This window comes from Nipponia nippon, unplaced genomic scaffold, assembly GCF_047370975.1.
Source record: "Nipponia nippon isolate SJK-2023a ecotype South Korea unplaced genomic scaffold, ASM4737097v1 scaffold_1, whole genome shotgun sequence".
Taxonomy (NCBI): Eukaryota; Metazoa; Chordata; class Aves; order Pelecaniformes; family Threskiornithidae; genus Nipponia; species Nipponia nippon.
The window spans coordinates 55,460,856-55,480,744 of NW_028262290.1; the positions used below are offsets into that span (position 1 = coordinate 55,460,856).

At 41.3% G+C, this 19,889-nt stretch overlaps 1 protein-coding gene and 1 long non-coding RNA gene across 11 annotated transcripts in view; one reads left to right on the top strand and one right to left on the bottom strand.

The window, feature by feature from the left end:
* Positions 1-722: 722 nt before the first annotated feature.
* LOC148057386 (uncharacterized) lies at positions 723-6,543 on the bottom strand. Its single transcript, XR_015704575.1, has 3 exons — positions 6,413-6,543; positions 5,699-5,932; positions 723-4,685 (listed from the first exon to the last, which is right to left on the bottom strand). It is a non-coding gene; the product is annotated as an uncharacterized LOC148057386 (long non-coding RNA).
* Positions 4,958-19,889, top strand: part of PTPRM (protein tyrosine phosphatase receptor type M) — a 499,983-nt gene continuing 485,051 nt past the window's right edge. For all 10 annotated transcript variants that reach the window (XM_087756312.1, XM_087756322.1, XM_087756360.1 and 7 more), the window contains exon 1: positions 4,958-5,750. In XM_087756312.1, coding sequence (XP_087612438.1) covers positions 5,678-5,750 — 73 coding nt within the window. In that variant the 5' untranslated portion in view covers positions 4,958-5,677. The remainder of the gene's footprint in view (positions 5,751-19,889) is intronic.

Here is a 19,889-nt window from a genome sequence, read left to right on the forward strand (position 1 = left end):
ATAGATATTCTTTCACGAGGCAGCTCTTTGTTCTTGGGTTTGAACCAGCAGTAACCATCCCCGTACAGCACCATCTGTTGCTCTTTGCTCCTCTCCTGACATTCAGATCCTAAAGGTCCCCCACTGTTTTCCTTGGATACTTCAGACCTTTTTTTCACTTCTGTTTCAACAACTCCTGATTAAAGATTGTTTCTCTCCAGTCTTTTAAATACTTTTTTCAAAGATTTGGATGTGTTTTCTCTTTCAAGTCCCAGCCATGGTTTAATATCATGGCCAGGTGTGACCATGTAGAAATTCCTCAGTTATCATCAAAATTGTTGTTTTTTTAACAAATGGAAACAAAGAGGACTTTGTTTTTTATGACCACCAAACTTCAGAGTGATCTAGTGAATAAGGCAAGGTGTCCTTGGTACAAAATGGATTGTTACCATTGCTTGCACAAATCATTAGCGGTATCAAAAAAAAAAAAAGCAGGCAGTCATATTACACATGACAATATCTGATAGGGAGCAGCCACAGTTGTGATTAGCGCATCTCAGTGCCAAATGAATGATCAGGGATCAATTCCAGTGCCAGCAAACCCCAGCAGCAATAAGCAGGAAAGATGATGAGCCTCTACTGAAGATGGAACATTTTGCATGCAGCAGCTTTTGCAGCTGGTTTAGATTGACCTTAGATTCAGAGGCAAGGAAAGATGGGGTATGGGGTGGATGTGATCTTTTAAGGACATTACTATGTCCTCACCCTCCCCCTCAAAAAAAAAAGGGGGGGGCACATCTGACTTTTTGAATAAACACTAGAAGATTTATTCAGAACACTACATTTATCACTGAAATAGCTCTTCAGTAACAAGTGAAACCTTTATAGCATCTATGGATATAGATATATTAAACATTATGAAATAGAATATAATTGAATATAACACAATCAATAAATCCTGGCACATAGATAAGCACATTTCTTTTCTTTTTGAAGCTTTTGACAAAAAATCGCCTGTGAAAAGGTGAAGACTATCAGTAAAAATCTGGGTTAGAAGATAAAGCTACCTAAAGATAAGTGAACATTGGCAAAGGAGAAGATGTTGTTCTGTATTTAAGACGAAAGAGTAACAAATGGAAAAAAACCTTTTAGGTTTGGCATATTCTCCTTCGATCTGCAGAGATGATGTGATTTTTCTTGAGTGGTCCTCCTGACCAAGGATTGGCTTTGGAATTTCACTGTAGCAGAGAAGTAGCTTTGATAAAAACAGAATTGGAATCATTGTCTGTCTGTCTTCTAACAAAGCACATCATACTTTTGCTAATTAGCTGTACTTAACTAAGAGAATGTGCCCATCCTGTGAAGAAAATTACTTTGTCATCATATTTAAACAGTAGTGTCATTGAAAGGCTCATGAAGTTTTGTCTCTCTGAGCTTTAGAACAAGTTGGAGTGGGCTAGTGAAAAATCATTCTTGACTACTCTATAGTGCAAAAAATAGCTCTGAGCTGTGAGAGTGATGTTATCTGCTACTGATCCAAAAGATCAGGTGACAGCCCTGTAGCCCACATTCTTGGCCACTTAATCAGCATTGTCAGGGGTCAAAAAAGGTGGGATGTTTGGGCCTTCCTGCAATATTTGAATACAAGTCTTCACTTTTCTATTTGTGCTGTAACATGAGCAAGAGTGTTCCTGCTTCGTATCGTTATAGGAAGGGTGACTTCATGCTAGGGATTACGCAGAGTGGCCTTGAAGTCTTATGGAATTTGAGATATGTTTACTTGTTCTTGTGACAGTAATATAGAATGAATAGCATTGTGAATATCATTAGTGCCTTAAAGGAAAGGCAACAGTTAAACAGATAAACACAATATATATGTAATTGTTAAGCATATATGTATGCCTATCCTAAGAACTTTTCCTTGACATTGGTCAAGTACTTCTGTTTCCACATTAGAAGTATTTGGACCTCAGACCTCTCTAACCAGTGATACTCCCTGTTCTCTATCAGTTTGGAATTTTCAAAAATCATTTGTCAGAAGTAGCTCAGATCTCTGGAACATTGGAAGTGGATCTGCAAGAGAATGATTAGCAGGAAGAGGGCAGCTGAACCAGTCAAGTTTGTGTAATAAACAGTGTACAGTGTAATTGTTCATAATTTATCATCAGGTTGTTTAATTTTCCCCTAGTGGGATATACACAAAGTCGGTATTTAAAAATAAAACAAAAACTTTGCAATGAAGGCTGGTTGTGTGCATTTCCTGTTGATGTACATTAAAACCTAGAAAATAGTTATGGCAACTTCCAGATTATTTTTTCTCTTATTCCACATGTCTTACTGTCTCATTCTTTGACTCTTTTCAGCAGGAGTAATTATATTTGTGATCTTCAGTGTTCCTAAGCAGAAGTGTGTGTACGTAGGGAACTGTAACCAGGTATTTCTTCAAGGTGATCCAGTTCAAGAACAGACGCAAAGTATCTGTTTGTCAGTAAGAAACAACCAGCAAAGTAATTTTTTTTTTTTTTTTGGCAGATGCTTCCAATCCCCTTTCCAGCCACAGCTTAGCCCTTAATGAACTCTCTCGAAGGCATTCTGGGAATCAAACCACTAGTGAACCTGTGGTTTCTGTCTAGTGTTTTGTTGATGTTCTAGTTCTTTTTTGTAATGCTTCTGGACTGTTTTCATACACGCTCCAGTACTAAAACTCAGCGAAACACAGCTAACAATTCCTGATCAGCCATGCATGACCTGTGTTTTCTATTGTTCTTGTTGGTTGAGCTGTTCCCCAGAGCTTAACCGTTTCTTAGATTTACTGTAATTAAAGGAGAATGGTTATGTCTTTGAAGGTCAAGCACTTGAGCCTTACTCATACAATAACCACGACCAAACATTCTTACATGCTCTTCTGTAATCCACAGAACTCAGTGACTTTCTATCTCATCTTCACTAAGCTCACCCTAGATAGCTGTGGATAGAGGCATAGAGTTTTTGATCCACTGTAACAAAGACAGGGTTAAGAATTAATGTTTTATGTCTGAACATGGTGCTTTACTGCACTGTGTTAGGATTGACTTTGGCTGATCAGAGATACAATTTTATGTGTGTCTGGACATTGTGAACCTAGAGAGAAGTCATCATTAGCATAAGCGCCGGTTTAACTGTTCATTTCTGGATTGTTAGTGACAGATCTACTAGAAGACACATTTTAAAGTTAGATTTACTGTAAGTTAAATTACTTACAAGACTTCTTGAGGTTTTTTTTTTAGCAGTTTTGTAGTTACAAAGGTAACAATTCCAAGAGTAGCTATAGTTTCTAATTTTCAGAAGCTATAACTGCAGCTTTTATAGAACATAAAATTTCCATAAATTATTCACCCAGGAAAAAAACGTAAAATAAAAAAATTAGAATTTTTATTGCGACATACCCCAAGGTTATCAAAGCTTTGTGGAATTAAGGTAGCTTTTTTTCGGGGAGAAGACTGCCATTCCAGGCAAATAATAAACAAAGAGAATGCTCACAATTCAAAAGAAGTCTGACGTCAGGAAATACAACAATTAATGCTATTCTGCCCCCTTGCGTTAACTTTTGAGGTAGCTGCCTTACCCCCACACATCAAAAAGTTCATGTCCCTTCGTGAAGACTGCATCACGTAACAAATGCATTAGCAAAAACATAACAGAACAGTGTCCTGACAACAGCATGGTTGGGTGGTCACTGGAAATGATACAGCTGTGTGCCTAGGTTTGAAGATGATGTATTATATGTTAAAATAATACAAAATAGGCACAAATCATTAATACATTGTAACTCGCACTACCATGTGGGGGATGGGTAGAGTTAAGACTTCAGTTGAAACGAGGGTGAAGCCGGCTAACTATATATGAGAGTAGCATAGAAAACAGAGGGCCTGTGCTGGAGAAAAATGAGAACCTAGAACCTGAGCTCTTATATTTGTGTTTGCCAGCTCAAACCGTTAATTGCAGCATTATCTAGATTCTTGTTCTTACTGTTTTATTTGTAACTCCCGGGGAATAAATAGCCATTAAATTTGGCCACACTTGCACTTGAAATAAAAAGCAAGCTTTCACTGAAAGTGAAAGCCAAGAGAAATATTTCCACCTCTAGAAGTCTAATTTAGAAAGAACTGGTTTAAAACCAATAAACAGATCCTTGTAGTGCCTTGGACACCAGGAGCCAAACCCAAAGTGAAAAAGATTGGCAAGCAGCTGTATTTCATGCACGACACAGAGAGAAATGCCAGAAGTCGCAGGCTGCGAATCATGAAAGGTAAACTGCCATTTTAACGTGATTTTACTTCCATCGTTCACTACCTAACCCTGCCAATTCATGACGTCATTCTCCACTCACAGGAGGGAAAGCGGCGACCCTGCTTTGAGCCGGGGGGCCGGGCTGGGCCATCTCCAGCCATCCCTTCCTCCCCAGCCGCCCCGAAACGCTCCGGAGGGGCGAAGGCTGGCTGTAACCGAGGGCCGGGCCAGGAGCTTAAGTTTTATTAGCAGCACACGAATGAGAAGCAATTGACTGACGAGGCAGTGCCGCTCGCCAGCCCCGAGAACCCCGTTTACATCTTAATTTCCTTTTAGCATCAGCCTTTCGCTGCGAGGGCAGGGCTCTTACGCTTGCGGTTTTCGCGGAAGACTGAGCAGCGGCCTCCAACTAGTTCTTCCGACAGACTCCAGATTGTCTGTAAAAACAAAACAAAACGGTTACGAAAAGCCAGCGCTTTCCCCCCTCTCTCGTATTTCTCCTTCCCCGTCCCGGTGCCTGGGAGCAGCGCCAGGGCGGCGGGGCGGGGGCGCGGGCAGGGCTCGGCCGCTGCCCCGGGGCCGGGCTGCTCGGGGCGGCGGCAGCCGTTCCCTCAGGGCCCCGGCCCGGCGGGACAGGTAGCTGCGGCGGCCCCAACTTCAGCGGCTGCAAGCTCTCGCCGGGGCCGGCCGGCAGCAAAGTTACCGAGACGCTTGGTGGAGATTTTTTCATCTTTTTTTTTTTTCCGATTCTGCCTTGTCTCCCCCGCTGTCCGGGAACTTTCGACATCGTTCTGCCAGGCACGGAGCCACCTCCTCTGCAAACAAAGCCGCTCTCGGGGCAGCGGGGGACGCGGAGGGAAGGAGACTCGAGCGCTTCGCCTCCGCAGGCGACGGCCGTCACCGAAATCCTGTCAGCGGCGCCCCGCTGCTGCGAGCCCGCGCCGCCTCGCCCTCTAGCGGGGGAGAGCGGCGGCGCCGGCGGCTGGGCGTGACTTCCCCCGCTCCCTTTAGCCTGCCTGCCTGCCGGGGGGAGCCGCGAGTCAGTCAGGGAGCCGAGCTAAGCCGGGACTAACGGCGGCGCCGGGCGAAGAGACTCCGGGATTAAGGGTGCCCCCCCCCGGGCAGCGCGGAAGGCGTGGGGCGTCCGCCCGGGGAGGCGGCGCGGGCCCTGGGGCGAGGGCAGCGGCGCGGCCGGAGGAAGGCAAGCCGGCAGGCAGGCAGCCCCCGGCCACTTCGCACCCCTCTTTGCCTCCCCTGACAAGCGAAGAGAGGGCGAGGAGGGGACAGCAGCCCGCGGGGCACCAAGTGGGGGAGTCCGGCTCCCCCCTCCCCGCCTGCCCCACTGACTGGAGGGGGGCGAGAGGGGCGCCTCCTACTTTGGCAAACACTTTGGCACTTTGCGGGATCCGGAGCAGGAAGGGGTGGAAATATGGGGAAAGTTGGAACTTGCCTGGTTACTTTGGCCGGACTTTTGCTGGCGGCGGGAGCGCAGACGTTCACAGGTAAGGAGCCGCCTGGCCTGCCCCGGCACCGGGCAGCGCTCCCGCGGGCGGGGGCGGCGGAGGGGCGAGGGGGGGAAGCGCCGCGATTTCGGAGTCCGTTGGGTTTTGGCTTGTTTTTTTTGTTTTTCTTCTTTTTTTCTTTTCCTCTCCGTCCCGCTGGCGGGGCTGACACTTCGGAGCCGCTGCGTACACGGCGGGGAAAAAAAAAAAAGCGTCCGGAGGAGGAGAAGGCGGCGGCGGCGGCGGCGGCGGGATGCCGCTCGGTTTGCGCCCCCGTGCCCTGACGGGAAGGGCGGGCGGCTGGCGGGGCTCGGGCGGCCCGCGGGCAGGGCTGGGGGGACGGGCGGGACTCGGGCTCGCCCCGGCGTTTCTCTGCCGCCGACTTCCCGAAAGTTTCCCGGCGCGGGAGGGAGGCGGAGGGGCGAAGTGAGCGGCCTCCGCCGCTCCGCCCGGCCGCGGGGCTGGCGACGGGGAAGGAAAACTTGCGGTGCTTCGCGGCGGTGCCCCGCCGCCCCGCCTGCCTGCCTCGCCCCGCCGGTTCCTCCTGGCCACCCCCGGAGCTCCCCGCCTTCCGCGCTGCCCGTAGGTGCGGCTGCGAAACGCCGGCAGAGCCGGAGGTAAAGCCCTGGCCCCTCGTTTTCTGCAGCCCCCAAAATCGTCACCTGGGAGGGCAGGGCAGAAGCTGCCCGCGTCTGCGGGGTGCCAGGATTCACATCCAGCGAAGAGCCCGGCAAAGTGCTCGCTCGGCAGCGTTTTTCTGTCCCCCGAAGTCCCAGACCTGCAGATGGTTATCTTGGTCTCGAGTCCTCTGCCTGCACCCCTGTCCTATTTATATGTTGAAGAAACCCGTAATTTTAGACAGAAATTTGGATTGTGAAATAGCTCTGTGTGCTTCAGTGCAAAGAGTAACTTCAGATTTTTTTTGTTTGTTTGTTTTGTTCCTAACATGAAGTGAGTGCAACTGAAAAACACGTTAAATTGAAGACATCTGGTCTTCAGTTCATGCGAAGTGTGCTTTGATCTGGTGGGAAGCAATAGTTTTGACTCTCCTTGTTGCTCAGGCTGCAGAATAGTTTATATTTTGTACATTACATGTTGCTTCTATGCTGTACTGTAGCTAAGCCAAGTTTTATGGCTAGGAATTGGTGGTCTGGTTTAAAACTTTTTTAAAAATCAAAAAGAATTCTGGTTTTACGTTAGGTTCCAGGGACCTTTTGTATATGTAGCTGCATTTCCCCTAATTTCTCTCCAGCATTTTTACTGCAGATGAGATGGAAGATCTCTGAGCAGAAAGATGTTTTATACCGAGGTGATACATAACGATGATGAAATCTTTTCCAAACACTCATGTTCGGATGAAGCTATGCTCTGTAGTGAATTATGGAACTGAACTCATGTATATTAGCTCTATAACTCATTAATATTGGAAGTCTAGCATCCAGACTTCAGTGAGAGCTCTTGCTGTATTAAGATAAATCCATAACTCATTGCTGACCTGCGTGAACTGTCTTACTTCTTGTTTAAAGTTAAGCTGGGGCAACTCTTCTTCTGGATATTTAAATGACTTGTGCGTGTGATGTGCTGATACTATACTAGGGTCAGCATTTAAGTGCTGTTCATGTTGCTGAAGAACAATCCCACATTAGTGTTAGATTTGTATCATCTGCTGTATTCATTTGCATTGCTGCACACTGTGGTGGAAAGAACTGATATAAACCACAAACAATTCACAGATGACTTGTGCATACAGTTATTCAAAAGGTGTGATTCCACCCCTTCTGAAGTACTGAATAACAGAGGCTGCAATTTACACACTTCGGGAGATCGCAAAGGATATCGCGGGATGCAGAATCTGTCCTGCTTTCTCCCCGTGTGTATGTACATGTATGTTAAATATTGACTGTAAAGATCATTTGTGAAGATGCATGTACAGATTTTTTTTTCTTAATATTGATTCTTGGCACTCAGAACAAAATTGATGAAATTTCCATTTTTGTACTTTACCATTTGAAGTGCGTGCCTGGGAGTCATTTTTGCTTGGGGAAAAAAATTGCTGTTGCTTTTGTTAAAAGCTTGATGCATCAGTGTCATAGAAATTAAATTACAGAAAAATCCGTCCTTGAGTTGGGTAGCTATCTTTTGTAATAGCTGTCCCTTGTTGCAGATGGGAGTTATATGACTAACCTATAAAAAGTTTAAAAACAAGCAAAGAAAAAAGAAACAAAATGAACTCCACACATGTTCTAAGCAAAGAATAGCAGTGGGTGAGTTAAGTAATCTTTAGCATTTATAGTTCCATTTTTATTTTTACCTGTTTCTAAGATTACTGATTTGTTTTACAGAGATTGGTTCTAACATTACCGTCAGCTATTGTTTTTATTTGAGTTTCTTATTTAGAAAATAATCTTACTGAAAGATCAGATCTTGGCTTTTTAAGGCCTGGAAGCTTTCAAGTAATCTTTTCAAAGCAGCTTAACAGTTAATAAGAATGAGATTTTCTCTGAGTCTTTAACTAAAGAATTTAAAATTCTGGATTCATCAGTTCAAGACGCAAATGGTCTCAAGAATTTGAATTGAAGAGATGTTACTGAAAACACTGTTGTAAATGGACAATGCTGCTTGTCTTAAGTTTTTAAAAGCACCTGGGATCTTTCTGCAGGAGTAGTTTTGGGTTTGCGCTATTTGTTTTTTTTTTTTTTTTTAGTTTCTTTCTGAGAAGCTGTCACACACATAATTTAGCTGTTTTTGTTTATAATTTTAACATAAATGTTATTAAGTGGTCCCATGAGAAGACTGAATGCTAATGTTACGAAAGTTCCTGAAACGTGGTGTTCCTGTCATATGAAATGCCACCTGACTCCACTTGTTCCTTCTTCCATCTCCTTGGTAGATTATTCAGGCTAGGGAAAGCAACCCACTCCTGTAAGAGATTTAGGTCAAACATAGAGATGTGGAAAGTTAGAAGGGACATGGTAAGCCTAAATATTATATTCTATAAAATGAAGGGTCTGGATGAGTTCTGTCAAATACCAAAATGGGGAGCTGAAATTGAAGGCAAGGAGATGTGTAATAGAACTCAGAAACTGTTTTTATGAAGGCATCGTGTTCAGATAGATGTAAATTTGCACACAGCCTGAATTCTGAAATTGGTGCTTCTTGCTTATAACCTGAATCTGACCGAGGGAGGGCTATTATTAGGCTGTTATATTCTCTTTTGCTATGGAAAGTGACAAGGTTGTATATTAACACACTCTTTTTATGGTACTGGTTTTAAAAGTTTTAGTTTTTCTCTGAGAAGGGATGAGTCCTATTGCAGTGAGAGAGAGATATGGACGGATGGACGGACTGACTAAAAGTGCTTGTAGGAGACCACTCATAATGAACTTTGCACCAGGACTAGTGGCAATTATGAGGAGAAGAAGAGGAGGAAAAGTGCTGGACAAAAATTGAAAATTGCTTTTCCTAGTGACTAGAAAAGGTTTTACACAAAGAATAGTGGTCCTCAAGCTATTTCATGGATTAAAAATACAAAAACTTGCATTCTGAATAGATGTTGTGACTTATATTTATCTATTTAATTTTTGAATGTAGGCACTTTAAAAACAAGAATCACGTTTTCCAAAAACAGATGTAAGGAAGAAGTTTTGACACGCTGACGTTGAAAGCCACTGTGATGATGTCGATGTTGGGTGACTGCAGAGAGGGAAGATGAAAAGAAAGAATATAGGTTAAGTCTTCATAGGTCCTATCCCCGCTGAAATGAAGCTCCTGGCAATCGGAGCAATGTATAGAAAATAAAAAGTTTCTGGTGTAATTAACTGTGTTTAAAGAGATTTCTCAGAGTATTCAGGATCTCTGTTTGGAAGTCTTTAATAGCTATTCTGATCACTTTACCAGCAAAGAGCTCCAAGTGTGGTTATATCTCATTTTAACAAATCCTGCTTTTGCTTGCATGGCTTATTCCACCTGCTTTCCTTCCTCACCACCCATCCATCAAGTCCGTATCCCTGCACTTCCTAAGGGAAGTAACATATGCTGGTGAAAATGCAGCTTTATTAGTGGCTGACACAGTTGTCTGCTCATCAACAAAACTGTTCCAGTTAAAGTTCATAGTGCTAAACAGTGAGAGCTTTGGGGGAAGATTCTCAAACCAAACTTCTCGCTGTCAGGTGAATGACTTGATTTGTGTTTTCCACCTAAGAGTATTCACATTTAAAATACTTCAGCAAATTAATAGAAACATGTTGGAAGAATTGGCTTCTAAATATGTCTCTTTTTTTTTTCTTCTACTTTTTTTTTTTAAACTTTTGACAGTTAGAAACAGATGAAATAAAGTTTGTGTTACCCTGTAAAATGGGATGTACTTTAGAATGCTTCAGGTAAAAATGAGAGTCTGAGCTTTGGAAGTGGCACAGTTTGTCAAAAAAGAAACTGTGTGGTAGGTATGTGGGTTGAATTTTTGGATTTACTTATTTAGCTATTCTGGTCTTGTTCTGGTGTCAAAAGTTAGTAATGAAACCTCATCAGAAAATAAAAATAAATCCTACAAAATATTACAAGGATATAATAACACTGGGGAAAAAAATCCTGTGATGTTTATTTGGTCTCATGATTTAGCAATTGTCAGAATCCACGAGGAAGACAGAGTCCTGCAACAATATAGCGGCATATAATTTATGAAAAAAGTAATATATTTATTGCTCACAGAAGTTGCTAGATTGACAGCTAGAGAGACCAAATCCTCAGGCAAATCACAAAACATGTTAGGATAGAGCGAGTAAGCTTCTGAACTCCACCTCACTAATGTCATTTGAGTCTGACCTGAAAAAATGTGGAGACGTTTATGTTTCGTGTGTGCTCGCTCATACACTTAGATGGTCAGCGGATGTGTCAAACAGCCTAGTTGCCAGTGGCTAGGTCAGTGTTCCACATTACTGCTGAGACAATCCGTTCAGTTCGCATCGTTAGATTCAGCTGGGGGAAGGTAATAGGTGTAGACTTGATAGAACAAAGTCCAGTGATGCTGTGGGGTCAGGACCTGTGAACTGATCCTGTATTTCACATGTTGCAACTTTATGCTAAAGGAAATCCCATTTGAGAGGGAGATCTCTTGTGTTTAAAGCTCGTTAGTATCGCTGTCAAACACTTATTTGAGGTAGCTACATCACTAAGTTTTAAAGATGTTTCCCCAGAAAATGATGTGCTTTTATGAACTCTTCAGCTCACGTTTATGACTCTTATGTAAAGAAGTTGTTCTGAAAATTTTCTCAGGAATAAATTGTTTGTTGATGTGTGAATGCAGCTTAATTACCTGCTCAGTTTCTGTAGGAAAAATTGAGAGAGCCCTTTTTATTTCATTTGATTTTGCTGATAATTTCCATATCTGTATTTCTGATTTAATGTGTAATATTATCAATGTATTAAAAAGGGTTTCAAGAAACCAAAACCAATTTGGAGCATATGGTCATATGTGTAGGGGGAAAAAAAAAAAGTCTAGCAATAAATTTTACCGTGTCACTTTTTTCACCCCACTATGTTCCCATACTTCTTTCTGATTTTTGTAGTGTCATCATGAGTTTTGCCTGCTGTGATCTGCTGGTGATCACTAGGTGTAGCTGCATCTCTAAATCCACTCTTCTAAGCATAGAAAGAGGAAGGGCTGTAAACTGGGCTTTATGAGAATGTAGGTGTATTTGGAGCTGGGGAGGTGTGAAAATAATGATGGCTTTTTGTGACCTAGAGAATTTTAATGCATTGGTGGCTTGTTTGCACCAGTTTGATTACAATACAAGTGAACTTCTAATTCCTTTCGAAAAGGCTGATTTCGGTATCAGTGTTAGTGTGCAACAGAAGGATGAATGAATGCTCTAAAATTACAAAAATACATAATAAAATAGATGAAATTAAAAAGAAATTGTCAGTACTTTCCTAGTGGTTTAAATGCAAGGGTTATTGCTATAGAGATCTGATCAGGTTATATCTTAACCATCTTGATTGATCCTTGTCTTAAAGAAAAGCTTAAGCGTGTGTAGTATATGTCTTCTCACAACCTATTAAGAAGCTTTCTGTTCCGTTCAAAATAACTATTTTCAGAAATGATGTTGCTGTCAGTGGAATTCTGTACTGATTTTTGGAATAATGTGTTGTGTTGGTTTTTAAGCCGTGTGACATCCATTAATATTACGAGGAGGTATAAAGGCTAAGTCCCCACATATGCTCTAAAAAGACATTTTTGTGCCCAGATTTCTGAGAGTAATAACAGTAAAAATAAAGGTGTATTTATGCCTCTAGCACATACTCATGCTCAGTAGCTGCAGGGAATAGGAAAGAAATGTCTCAGCCAGAAGTGTCTGACCCTTTGCCACAAAAGGAGCAATGGTAGGAAACAAAGTAATGACCACATTTGTTCAGACAAAACCGTGGCTTTATTAGCAGGAGGGAGTTCTGAAAACAGGTTAGAATTGGGGTGGTTGGGGGGAAAGGTGGGAAGGAAGGTATAACATTTTCTGGAAGAGTGAGAAATGATGAACCTTACTGGAAGAGAAGACGTTCTAGACAAAAAGCTGAAATGCTAAAGGCAGCTCAATTACATCTGGAAAACAGAAATGGATTTATAATTATTCACATTTTCTTATTTTTGTCATCTTAGTTTTGAACATGTTTGTCTTTAGTAATATATTCAAGGCTCGAATATGTCTTCTGACAGCTTTACATAGCAATACTTGATTATCTTTACACATATGATTAAGTGTAATGATGTTAATGAATCTTTAATTTTTTTCTGTGGAATGATGTAAAACCAACATTTTGCTTATGAGTGTGTTTGTTTTCCCTCTCCCCCTGCCATATGCAATCTGCCCTGATTTAGAGAGCAGTAAGTTTTGGTTACAGTAGGACTTTTTGAGGGGTAGATTGGCCTCCCCCCCCCCCCCTTTTTTTTTTTAAATCTTCTTCAATGTTAAGCTATGACAAATATCTTCTACAGCACTGTTTTGTTAATCACAAGAAATGTGTTTTTGCTCTGGAATAACTAGCAGCTAATTACCTCTTTCATCACTTTAGCTCTTCATCTTCTAGGAGAATGAAATAGAGCATCACATGCCTGTATTAAAGCAGTTGTTTTTTTTGGTTGTGTTGGGTTTTTGTTTGTTTGGGTTTTTGTTTGGTTTGGTTTGGTTTGTTTGGGTTTTTTTTTGAGGTTTACAGCACACTTATTTTGGGGAAGTTTTCAGAAAGATCGTGCTTTATTACCTTGCATCCTTTTGCCTCTTTTATCCTTAACTCTAAAATCAACTGTTGTTTAGACTTTTTATTTTTGAAAGTAATGTACCGGATAGAATATTGTTCTCTGTGGCCCTTTGTTTTAATTCTGTAGTGCATAAAGGTAGGCTGATCAGATGAAAGAACTGTTTAGTTGTGCTGATGAGATTCTAACATAAAATTGAGGAGGATATTACGGGAGTTTCTGTGCACTTTCAGGTGGACGGATAGTGGACCAGTAATGTCTTGAGGTTTTCATAATAGAGTTGTTCTTATAGGTAAATGAATAGAGGGCTTTTCACGTTTGTTTTTCTGGTGAATATAGACTAGACTGTGTAAATCATTTCCATCCATGACGTGCACTTCTATACTTGTGTATATACTTGTAAGCTATGCACTAATTTGTATGTCTGTGTCTTAAAAAGTTGAGGAATTATTACCCTTTAGCAGACTTGCATTTTTCATGGCGTACTCACAGCAGGGGTGGTTGCAGTGGGTTGTATTCTCCCCCCCCCCCCCCCCTTCTCCCTCTAAGGTCAAACAATTCCTTATTTTGGGAGCTGGTGCTTAATAATTCTACTATCGCTGATACAGTAATTTATGATCAAAAAATGGTCATCTACATGCACATCTTAAAGTTTTGTTTATCAAGTCTACATAGTTTGAGGGCATGTAGAGAAAACAGATCTCCAGTTTTGAAAAAAGAATATTACCAGGTTATATCTCAAGCAGAGGCTGAGATTTCCTAAAGGCATTCACATTGTCCTCTACCTGCATGGAAACTCCTGTTCATCTCACTTCTGCCATTTTCACATTCATGGCTTTTTGCTGTTGCAACAAACAGTTCAGCTAACAGCTGAAAACAAACACGCGAGTCAATTGCCATCTCGATGAACTGTGTTAGGCCCCAGATCAGACATAATTGTTTTCTCTGTGGTTGTTTGGTATAGTTGCTGTCTCTTCTTCTGTGATTTGTATATTTGTTTCCTTTGCAAAGAAAAGATTCATTATTACTTACTCCCTCTTTCATCCTTCTAGTAAATAAAATCACTGCGAGAAGTCTAATGTTTCCTAACAAGTCTACAGCCTGTTCAGAGTATGCTCACAGGCTTGGTAGAAACTTGTGAGGAAATAGATTTGTTTCAAGGTTTAACACTGTTTGCATATCTGTATAGGACTACATATAATCTATTGTAATTACAGTGATGTTTCTATCAACCAATATAATTCAGAATCAACAGTGTTCTGGTCATTACAATTTTTGGAACTTATTACTATTTTGATAGCGTAAGACCTCTTTTACTTAACTGTTTTAAGATGTGTCATATAATTTTAACCAGGAAATGATTTTCTCAGTGGAACTTTCTGAGCCTGGAGATTTTTCTGGTTCCACGTTGGGATGACATAGCCTAACATGAATCATACCACTGGAGCACAGCATGAAAAAGACAGATACATATTTTAACTCCTGTTGTGATAGTCAGTTGCTTAGTGATCAGAACTTCTGCATAGGTGTGGGAGACCTGGATTTAAGTCTGTGCTCTGGCATTTGACTGTGACATGGGTGACGATCTTCATAGCCAGGCTTTTCTGTTCTTTTTGTGGGTTTGTGTTTAGTTTTGACCAGTAGGATATTTTTCATGGTTGAGAGATCTGCTAAATTTCCATAAAAGAAAAAAATAAGCGACAGTTCAGAACACCCCAGCGTATTTAGAGAAAATCTACAGCAGCCACTTGTCACAACCTCTAACTTCAGTTTTCCCTAGAAACTCAACAATGTGCTTAAATACTGTCACATGTTTAGGAGATAGAGACAGTTGTGGACATTTCCAGGAACTATAGTACTCAGTGGGGTAGTTCTTATGTTAATGACTAAGAATTGCTATAGCCCTTTTTCCTTTAATGTTACCTCTTCTGAATTCTGCCGAGTAGATGAAGATTATTTTACAAATCACTGCATTCAACACTTTAATATAAGCACTTTACATAACGCATCGCTTAAGCTGTTTTTCAGCTTCTGCAGAGACAGCTATTACTGAAGTAATTTCTCAGTTATGTAAGATAAATTGTTGTCCCAGTAATAATTTTAAGACACCGTGCAGTTGATGCCCTCTTTACTGTGTCTGAGAGATGTCATCTTGATTCAGTCCTAGCTCAGGAGAAAACCTTTGCAAGCAACTTTCTAAATATGAAAGCAACCGTTTGGGGTTAGGTCTGTGAGTGTCACAGGAAACCAACAAAACCAAAACACAATTAAAGTTAATATTTATTTAAAACCTTAGAGATTGAAAATGTGAAATGGAAGCCTGTATATTGCCCAGCATTACTACCTTCTGTTCATAGTGACAGCAAAGCACATGGATTGAAGACCACGCGTAAAGTTCATGAGGTGTGTTTTATTTATTTTTACTTTAAGAATTGTTGTTAGAATTGCCTACATAAATCTAGGCTAGTACGGGATTTCTGAGAATTAGCCTAGCATTTTCATTTGGGGATTTGGAAAACACCGGGGTTTGACTGTTTTATTTATTTAAGTGTGTTTGAGACAAGCACACACCCTTTAGAGCAAATATGCATTGAAATTGCTTAGGGCCCAGGAGCCCAAGACAAGTTGAAATACACTCTTGGCAAATAAAAAACTGCAGCAGCCGTGCAGCAACGGCAGACATGGATTGGGGTTTTTAAACAAGTCTCGCAGAAGCTTCACAGCTGGATCTTTACATGTACAGTTGCTTAACAGAAAATCAGTTTGTCCGCTTACTTCTTTGCATCCTGAATATTGGGGAGTTAAATGTTACCCACATTAAAAACTTTACACAACCACAAAAAGGTGTGAACATAAAAAGCCTTAAAATGTTCTTTAAGTTGAAGTACAGTATCTAGCATAAGATTATCCATGCAGGGAAATGCTATGGAAATAACCCCTTAAGAATAATATTCCTCAGCTACTTGTGTTCTATTTTCAACCATAGACAAACATACTGCTCTGCTTGTGAGCCGATTCACGGGCAGATCCATTGCTGAATGTGTGCTTCAGCCCTGTTCGCCTGTACCTTCCTTTGTCGTATAGTGGACTTGGAGTCTTGAAGTACAGAGAGTAATTTTGTGTTGGGAGTCGGGGTGGAGCTTAGGTATTGCATATATTCAGGCTGAGAAGTTCAGATGCAGGCTGTCTGGGCTTGGTCTGTCTGTATTGCCAAGGTTGCTTCAAGGGAAATTAGGGAACATAAACTGTGCATGCTTTGTCTGCTGCTTCTGAAATTCTTTCTCTGATTTCTACAGAGAAACAGATACAGTCTTTGGAAGTCTAAATACTTATTTTGGAAGAGATACCTGTTATGACTCAGTGATGAATGGAAATAGAAAGCAGCTGTGGACGCATTCTGGCATCAGCCAGGAACGACTTTGGAGGTTTTGGTTACATGCAATGGGTCGCAGGTTAGGCTGCAACATGGAAGCTTGTATTTTGAAAGTTATTGCGTGGCCATCGGTTCTGTTGCATTCGTTGCAAAAATGGCATCAGTTGCTGATGTGTAGCCCAAACTCAAAGACTTTGTAATGAAAACGGTCTGTATTTTTGAAGATCTCGGTTTCAAAATTAATATAAACTCGCGGCTTCCTGAATTGGTCTACGGTAAATCTGCCTCAGTGAAGTAGTATCCGACAGGCTTGTTTGCTTCAAATCAATGCTCGTAGTGGGTGGATCACAGGAGTTTTGCAAACCACAGTTTGGGAACCACTCACTGTGAGTGAGAAATCACACTTTTCTAGAACTGGCTCTGTTAAAGTCTTCACAAACTGCAGAGCGCCATGGTAGATTTGTGGCAGTGAAAAATTAGTTCTGGCTTGTCTGCCAGAATTAGATGATGTGTATTTCCGGACCTTTGGGAGCAGAACTGCAAAAAAAAATCAGATCTGTATGCTTGAAAGTGGCATTGAGTAAATACCTGACATCACCAGCAGCCCCATTCACATGATTTCAGTGCTTTGACTCTACGCAGTGGTCTAGCAATAAAAGAAAGAATTGGCCAATTATAGTAATCTGCTAGAGCTGTGTACTCTGGAATTTTGAGCACAGTAAGAGGGAGGGTTCTTACCTGCTTTGAGTTCCATCTAAAATTGCACTGTAGTACCGTCTATTCCATAGCAAATAACATAGATATTTAACAAAGCTGTTAACCACCAGGCCACCTTTAAGAATATATTGCTTACCTGCCGCCTCCTGTGCTCTCTCCACCTGCTTTTCTCTGTTCATGTCTGCTCCTCATCACCATGTTCCACAAATCGCAAATCATTTGTGCCTTCCTCTGCCATCTCCATCCTTTGGGCAGCTGTGACGGAGCTGAGACTGGAGGATGGTAGCTCTGATTTAGGATGTCCTGTGGTGCCATGGGCCACGCTGTTGCCTGTACAGTTTGGACATCTATGTGCACATTTTGAAAGACCCAGAGCCTCTGGGGGGGGGCTATGACAGAAACTTGGGGTTACAATTCCTGACTGCCTGAGTATTATTCATAACAAGTTAGGTTGTTTTTGTTGGTTTTGTTTTTGTTTTTTTGTTTTGTTTTCCGGAGACAAATAAGATCAAAATGGTCCCGTGCATGTGCCAACACACATGCCAGCAAAGCATGTGCTTATGAGTAAGTACTGTAAGCGAGTGAAGTTTAAGTCTTACTTTGCATTGAGTGCAGTCACACTGAACACTTGATAGGAACAGCAGGCAGTGCTAGTGGAAAATGAGATACTGTGGCCAGATCTAGATTTCAGACCAGATGGACGTTATTCATAATATTATTTGGGTGTGAATGGATTTTACTAGAGTGTGAAGTAAACTGATGAAGATTTTTTGTTTGTTTTTCAAGCTAAAAAGAATTAGTAATACTGGCACTATTTATACAAACACAAACTCAAAACCTAAAGATGACTACAGTCGGTTTGGGTGTACTATTAAAGTAATTACGGAAAGTTCCTGTTGACACAATAATTGCAAGTAAATCAGGTGTTAACACAAGTCAGCATGAACACACCAATATCAGCGTTTTGTAGAAACGTATAGTACACCTATAGTTTTCTGGAAATGGGAACCGCAGTTTTTGGACACAGCAATTGAAATTTTAGTTCCTTGGTAATAAGTAGAGTGTTTTTTGCCTATTCAGCCTGCTTTTGAAAATTCATCTGGAATATTTTTTCTGCATGGACAAAATGCCACTAAGTGGTATGCTAGAGGTATCAGCTCTTTCCTAAATATTTTCAGCATTGTTTACGGGGAGAAGATGCAGGATCTTGTATTGCGTACGTCTGCTTCCTTTCTTAATAGATACAGAATAAATGCTGTATGCAAAGATTTAGAAAATGGTTGTTTCTTTATGCAAATCCTGTGGTTAAATGTTGTATAATATCCATACCTTGGGCTAACCTGTGTTTTGTGCACGCTGACATGTTAATTTTGGCCCTTGTTTTTATGTGCACTTCTAATGCCTATAAATGCATATCCAGTGTATTCTGTGCTATCAGTATGTATTTTTACCAGTTAAAATTGTGCTTTAAGATGAGCTCAAAAGTTCCCACTCTGTACTTACTGTGCAGATTATTAACATGGTTCCTATTGATGAAAGTTCAATATATGAGCAGGATGCTGGCCATGCTCACGTCATTCTGTACAATGCAATATATGTTCTGTGCAGAAGCTGAAGTGGTCTATTAAAGCATTCAAGTTCTCACTCCGTATTGAGAGCAGAAGATTTCTTCTTAATCCTCATATGGCTGATTTCTCTGCTGGAGTGTTAATAGATAGTCTAATTTGTGAGCTAAATTACTAATTGTATTATGAGTCTTAACCTTATTAAACCTTTTGTGTAGAATTACATCACAGAGCTTTGGGAAGCTGAATACTGGTTGGGTTCTGTCTCCTCTCTTTTAATGACAGGAGCAAGTTTTACTGGTGTCTCTTCTTCACAGCTGCATAGCTCTGAGACTGCAACTGATTTCTTTTGCTGCCTTCTACAGTATCGACGGAATCGTAAGTTTGAAAAGCAGGGTGACTTTGAGAGTGGTTGAAGATTTCCAAGCAGGGTCTCAGTTATCTGAAAGCAGTAAGATTCTGTGTTTAGCTGAGGTGAGGCCATGATTGGGAATATAAAAGGGTTACTCTGATCTTGTGTACACACACTGTGTGGAGGTTCAGCTATGTGGGAATTGTTGAGATCGTGCAAAAGCTTTAAAATGGCTGCAGTTATATAATGAGTTTGCAAGAGGTATATTCCTGTAAGAGTTCAGGTAGATGAACTCTTAACTTCAACAAATCACTTGAGTTAGATTTTTATTTCCAAAGATGTTCACTAGCCACCTAGAGATGGAGGATACTTCCCTTATCGCTCAGCTGTGCTGCTAGATTTCATGAGCACTCCTCATCTGTTTCTGTGCAAATCTAGCTGGGTCAACTGAGACTATTTTCAGAGGTGGTTCATGCTCCCCACTCTGACTTTGCTCTGGAGTCAGCCTGCTAATGCAGCCCGGTGGGAGATGGAGCTGATTGCCTCCAGCAGTGGATCAGGAATAGACAAACAAAGTGGGACTTAATGGATTTTGACATCACTTGAAATAAATTTTTATGTTGATGTGGAAGATGGCTGTGAACTATTGTGCCTTTGATACAGGAATATTGCACCCGTGGTAATTCATTTTCTTTAAGAGAAAATATTCACAGCTGCTCCATGCGTTTTCCTGTGTATACACGAGATAGAATTGCAATGGTATCAAGTTTTACTCTATGCACGTTACTCTATACGCAACAGCACTCTAAGCTGTTGCGAGAAACTATTCTTATTCTACACCTGAAACTATCAGGGCCCTGTATGTACTTAATGGCTTTGCTTTTTA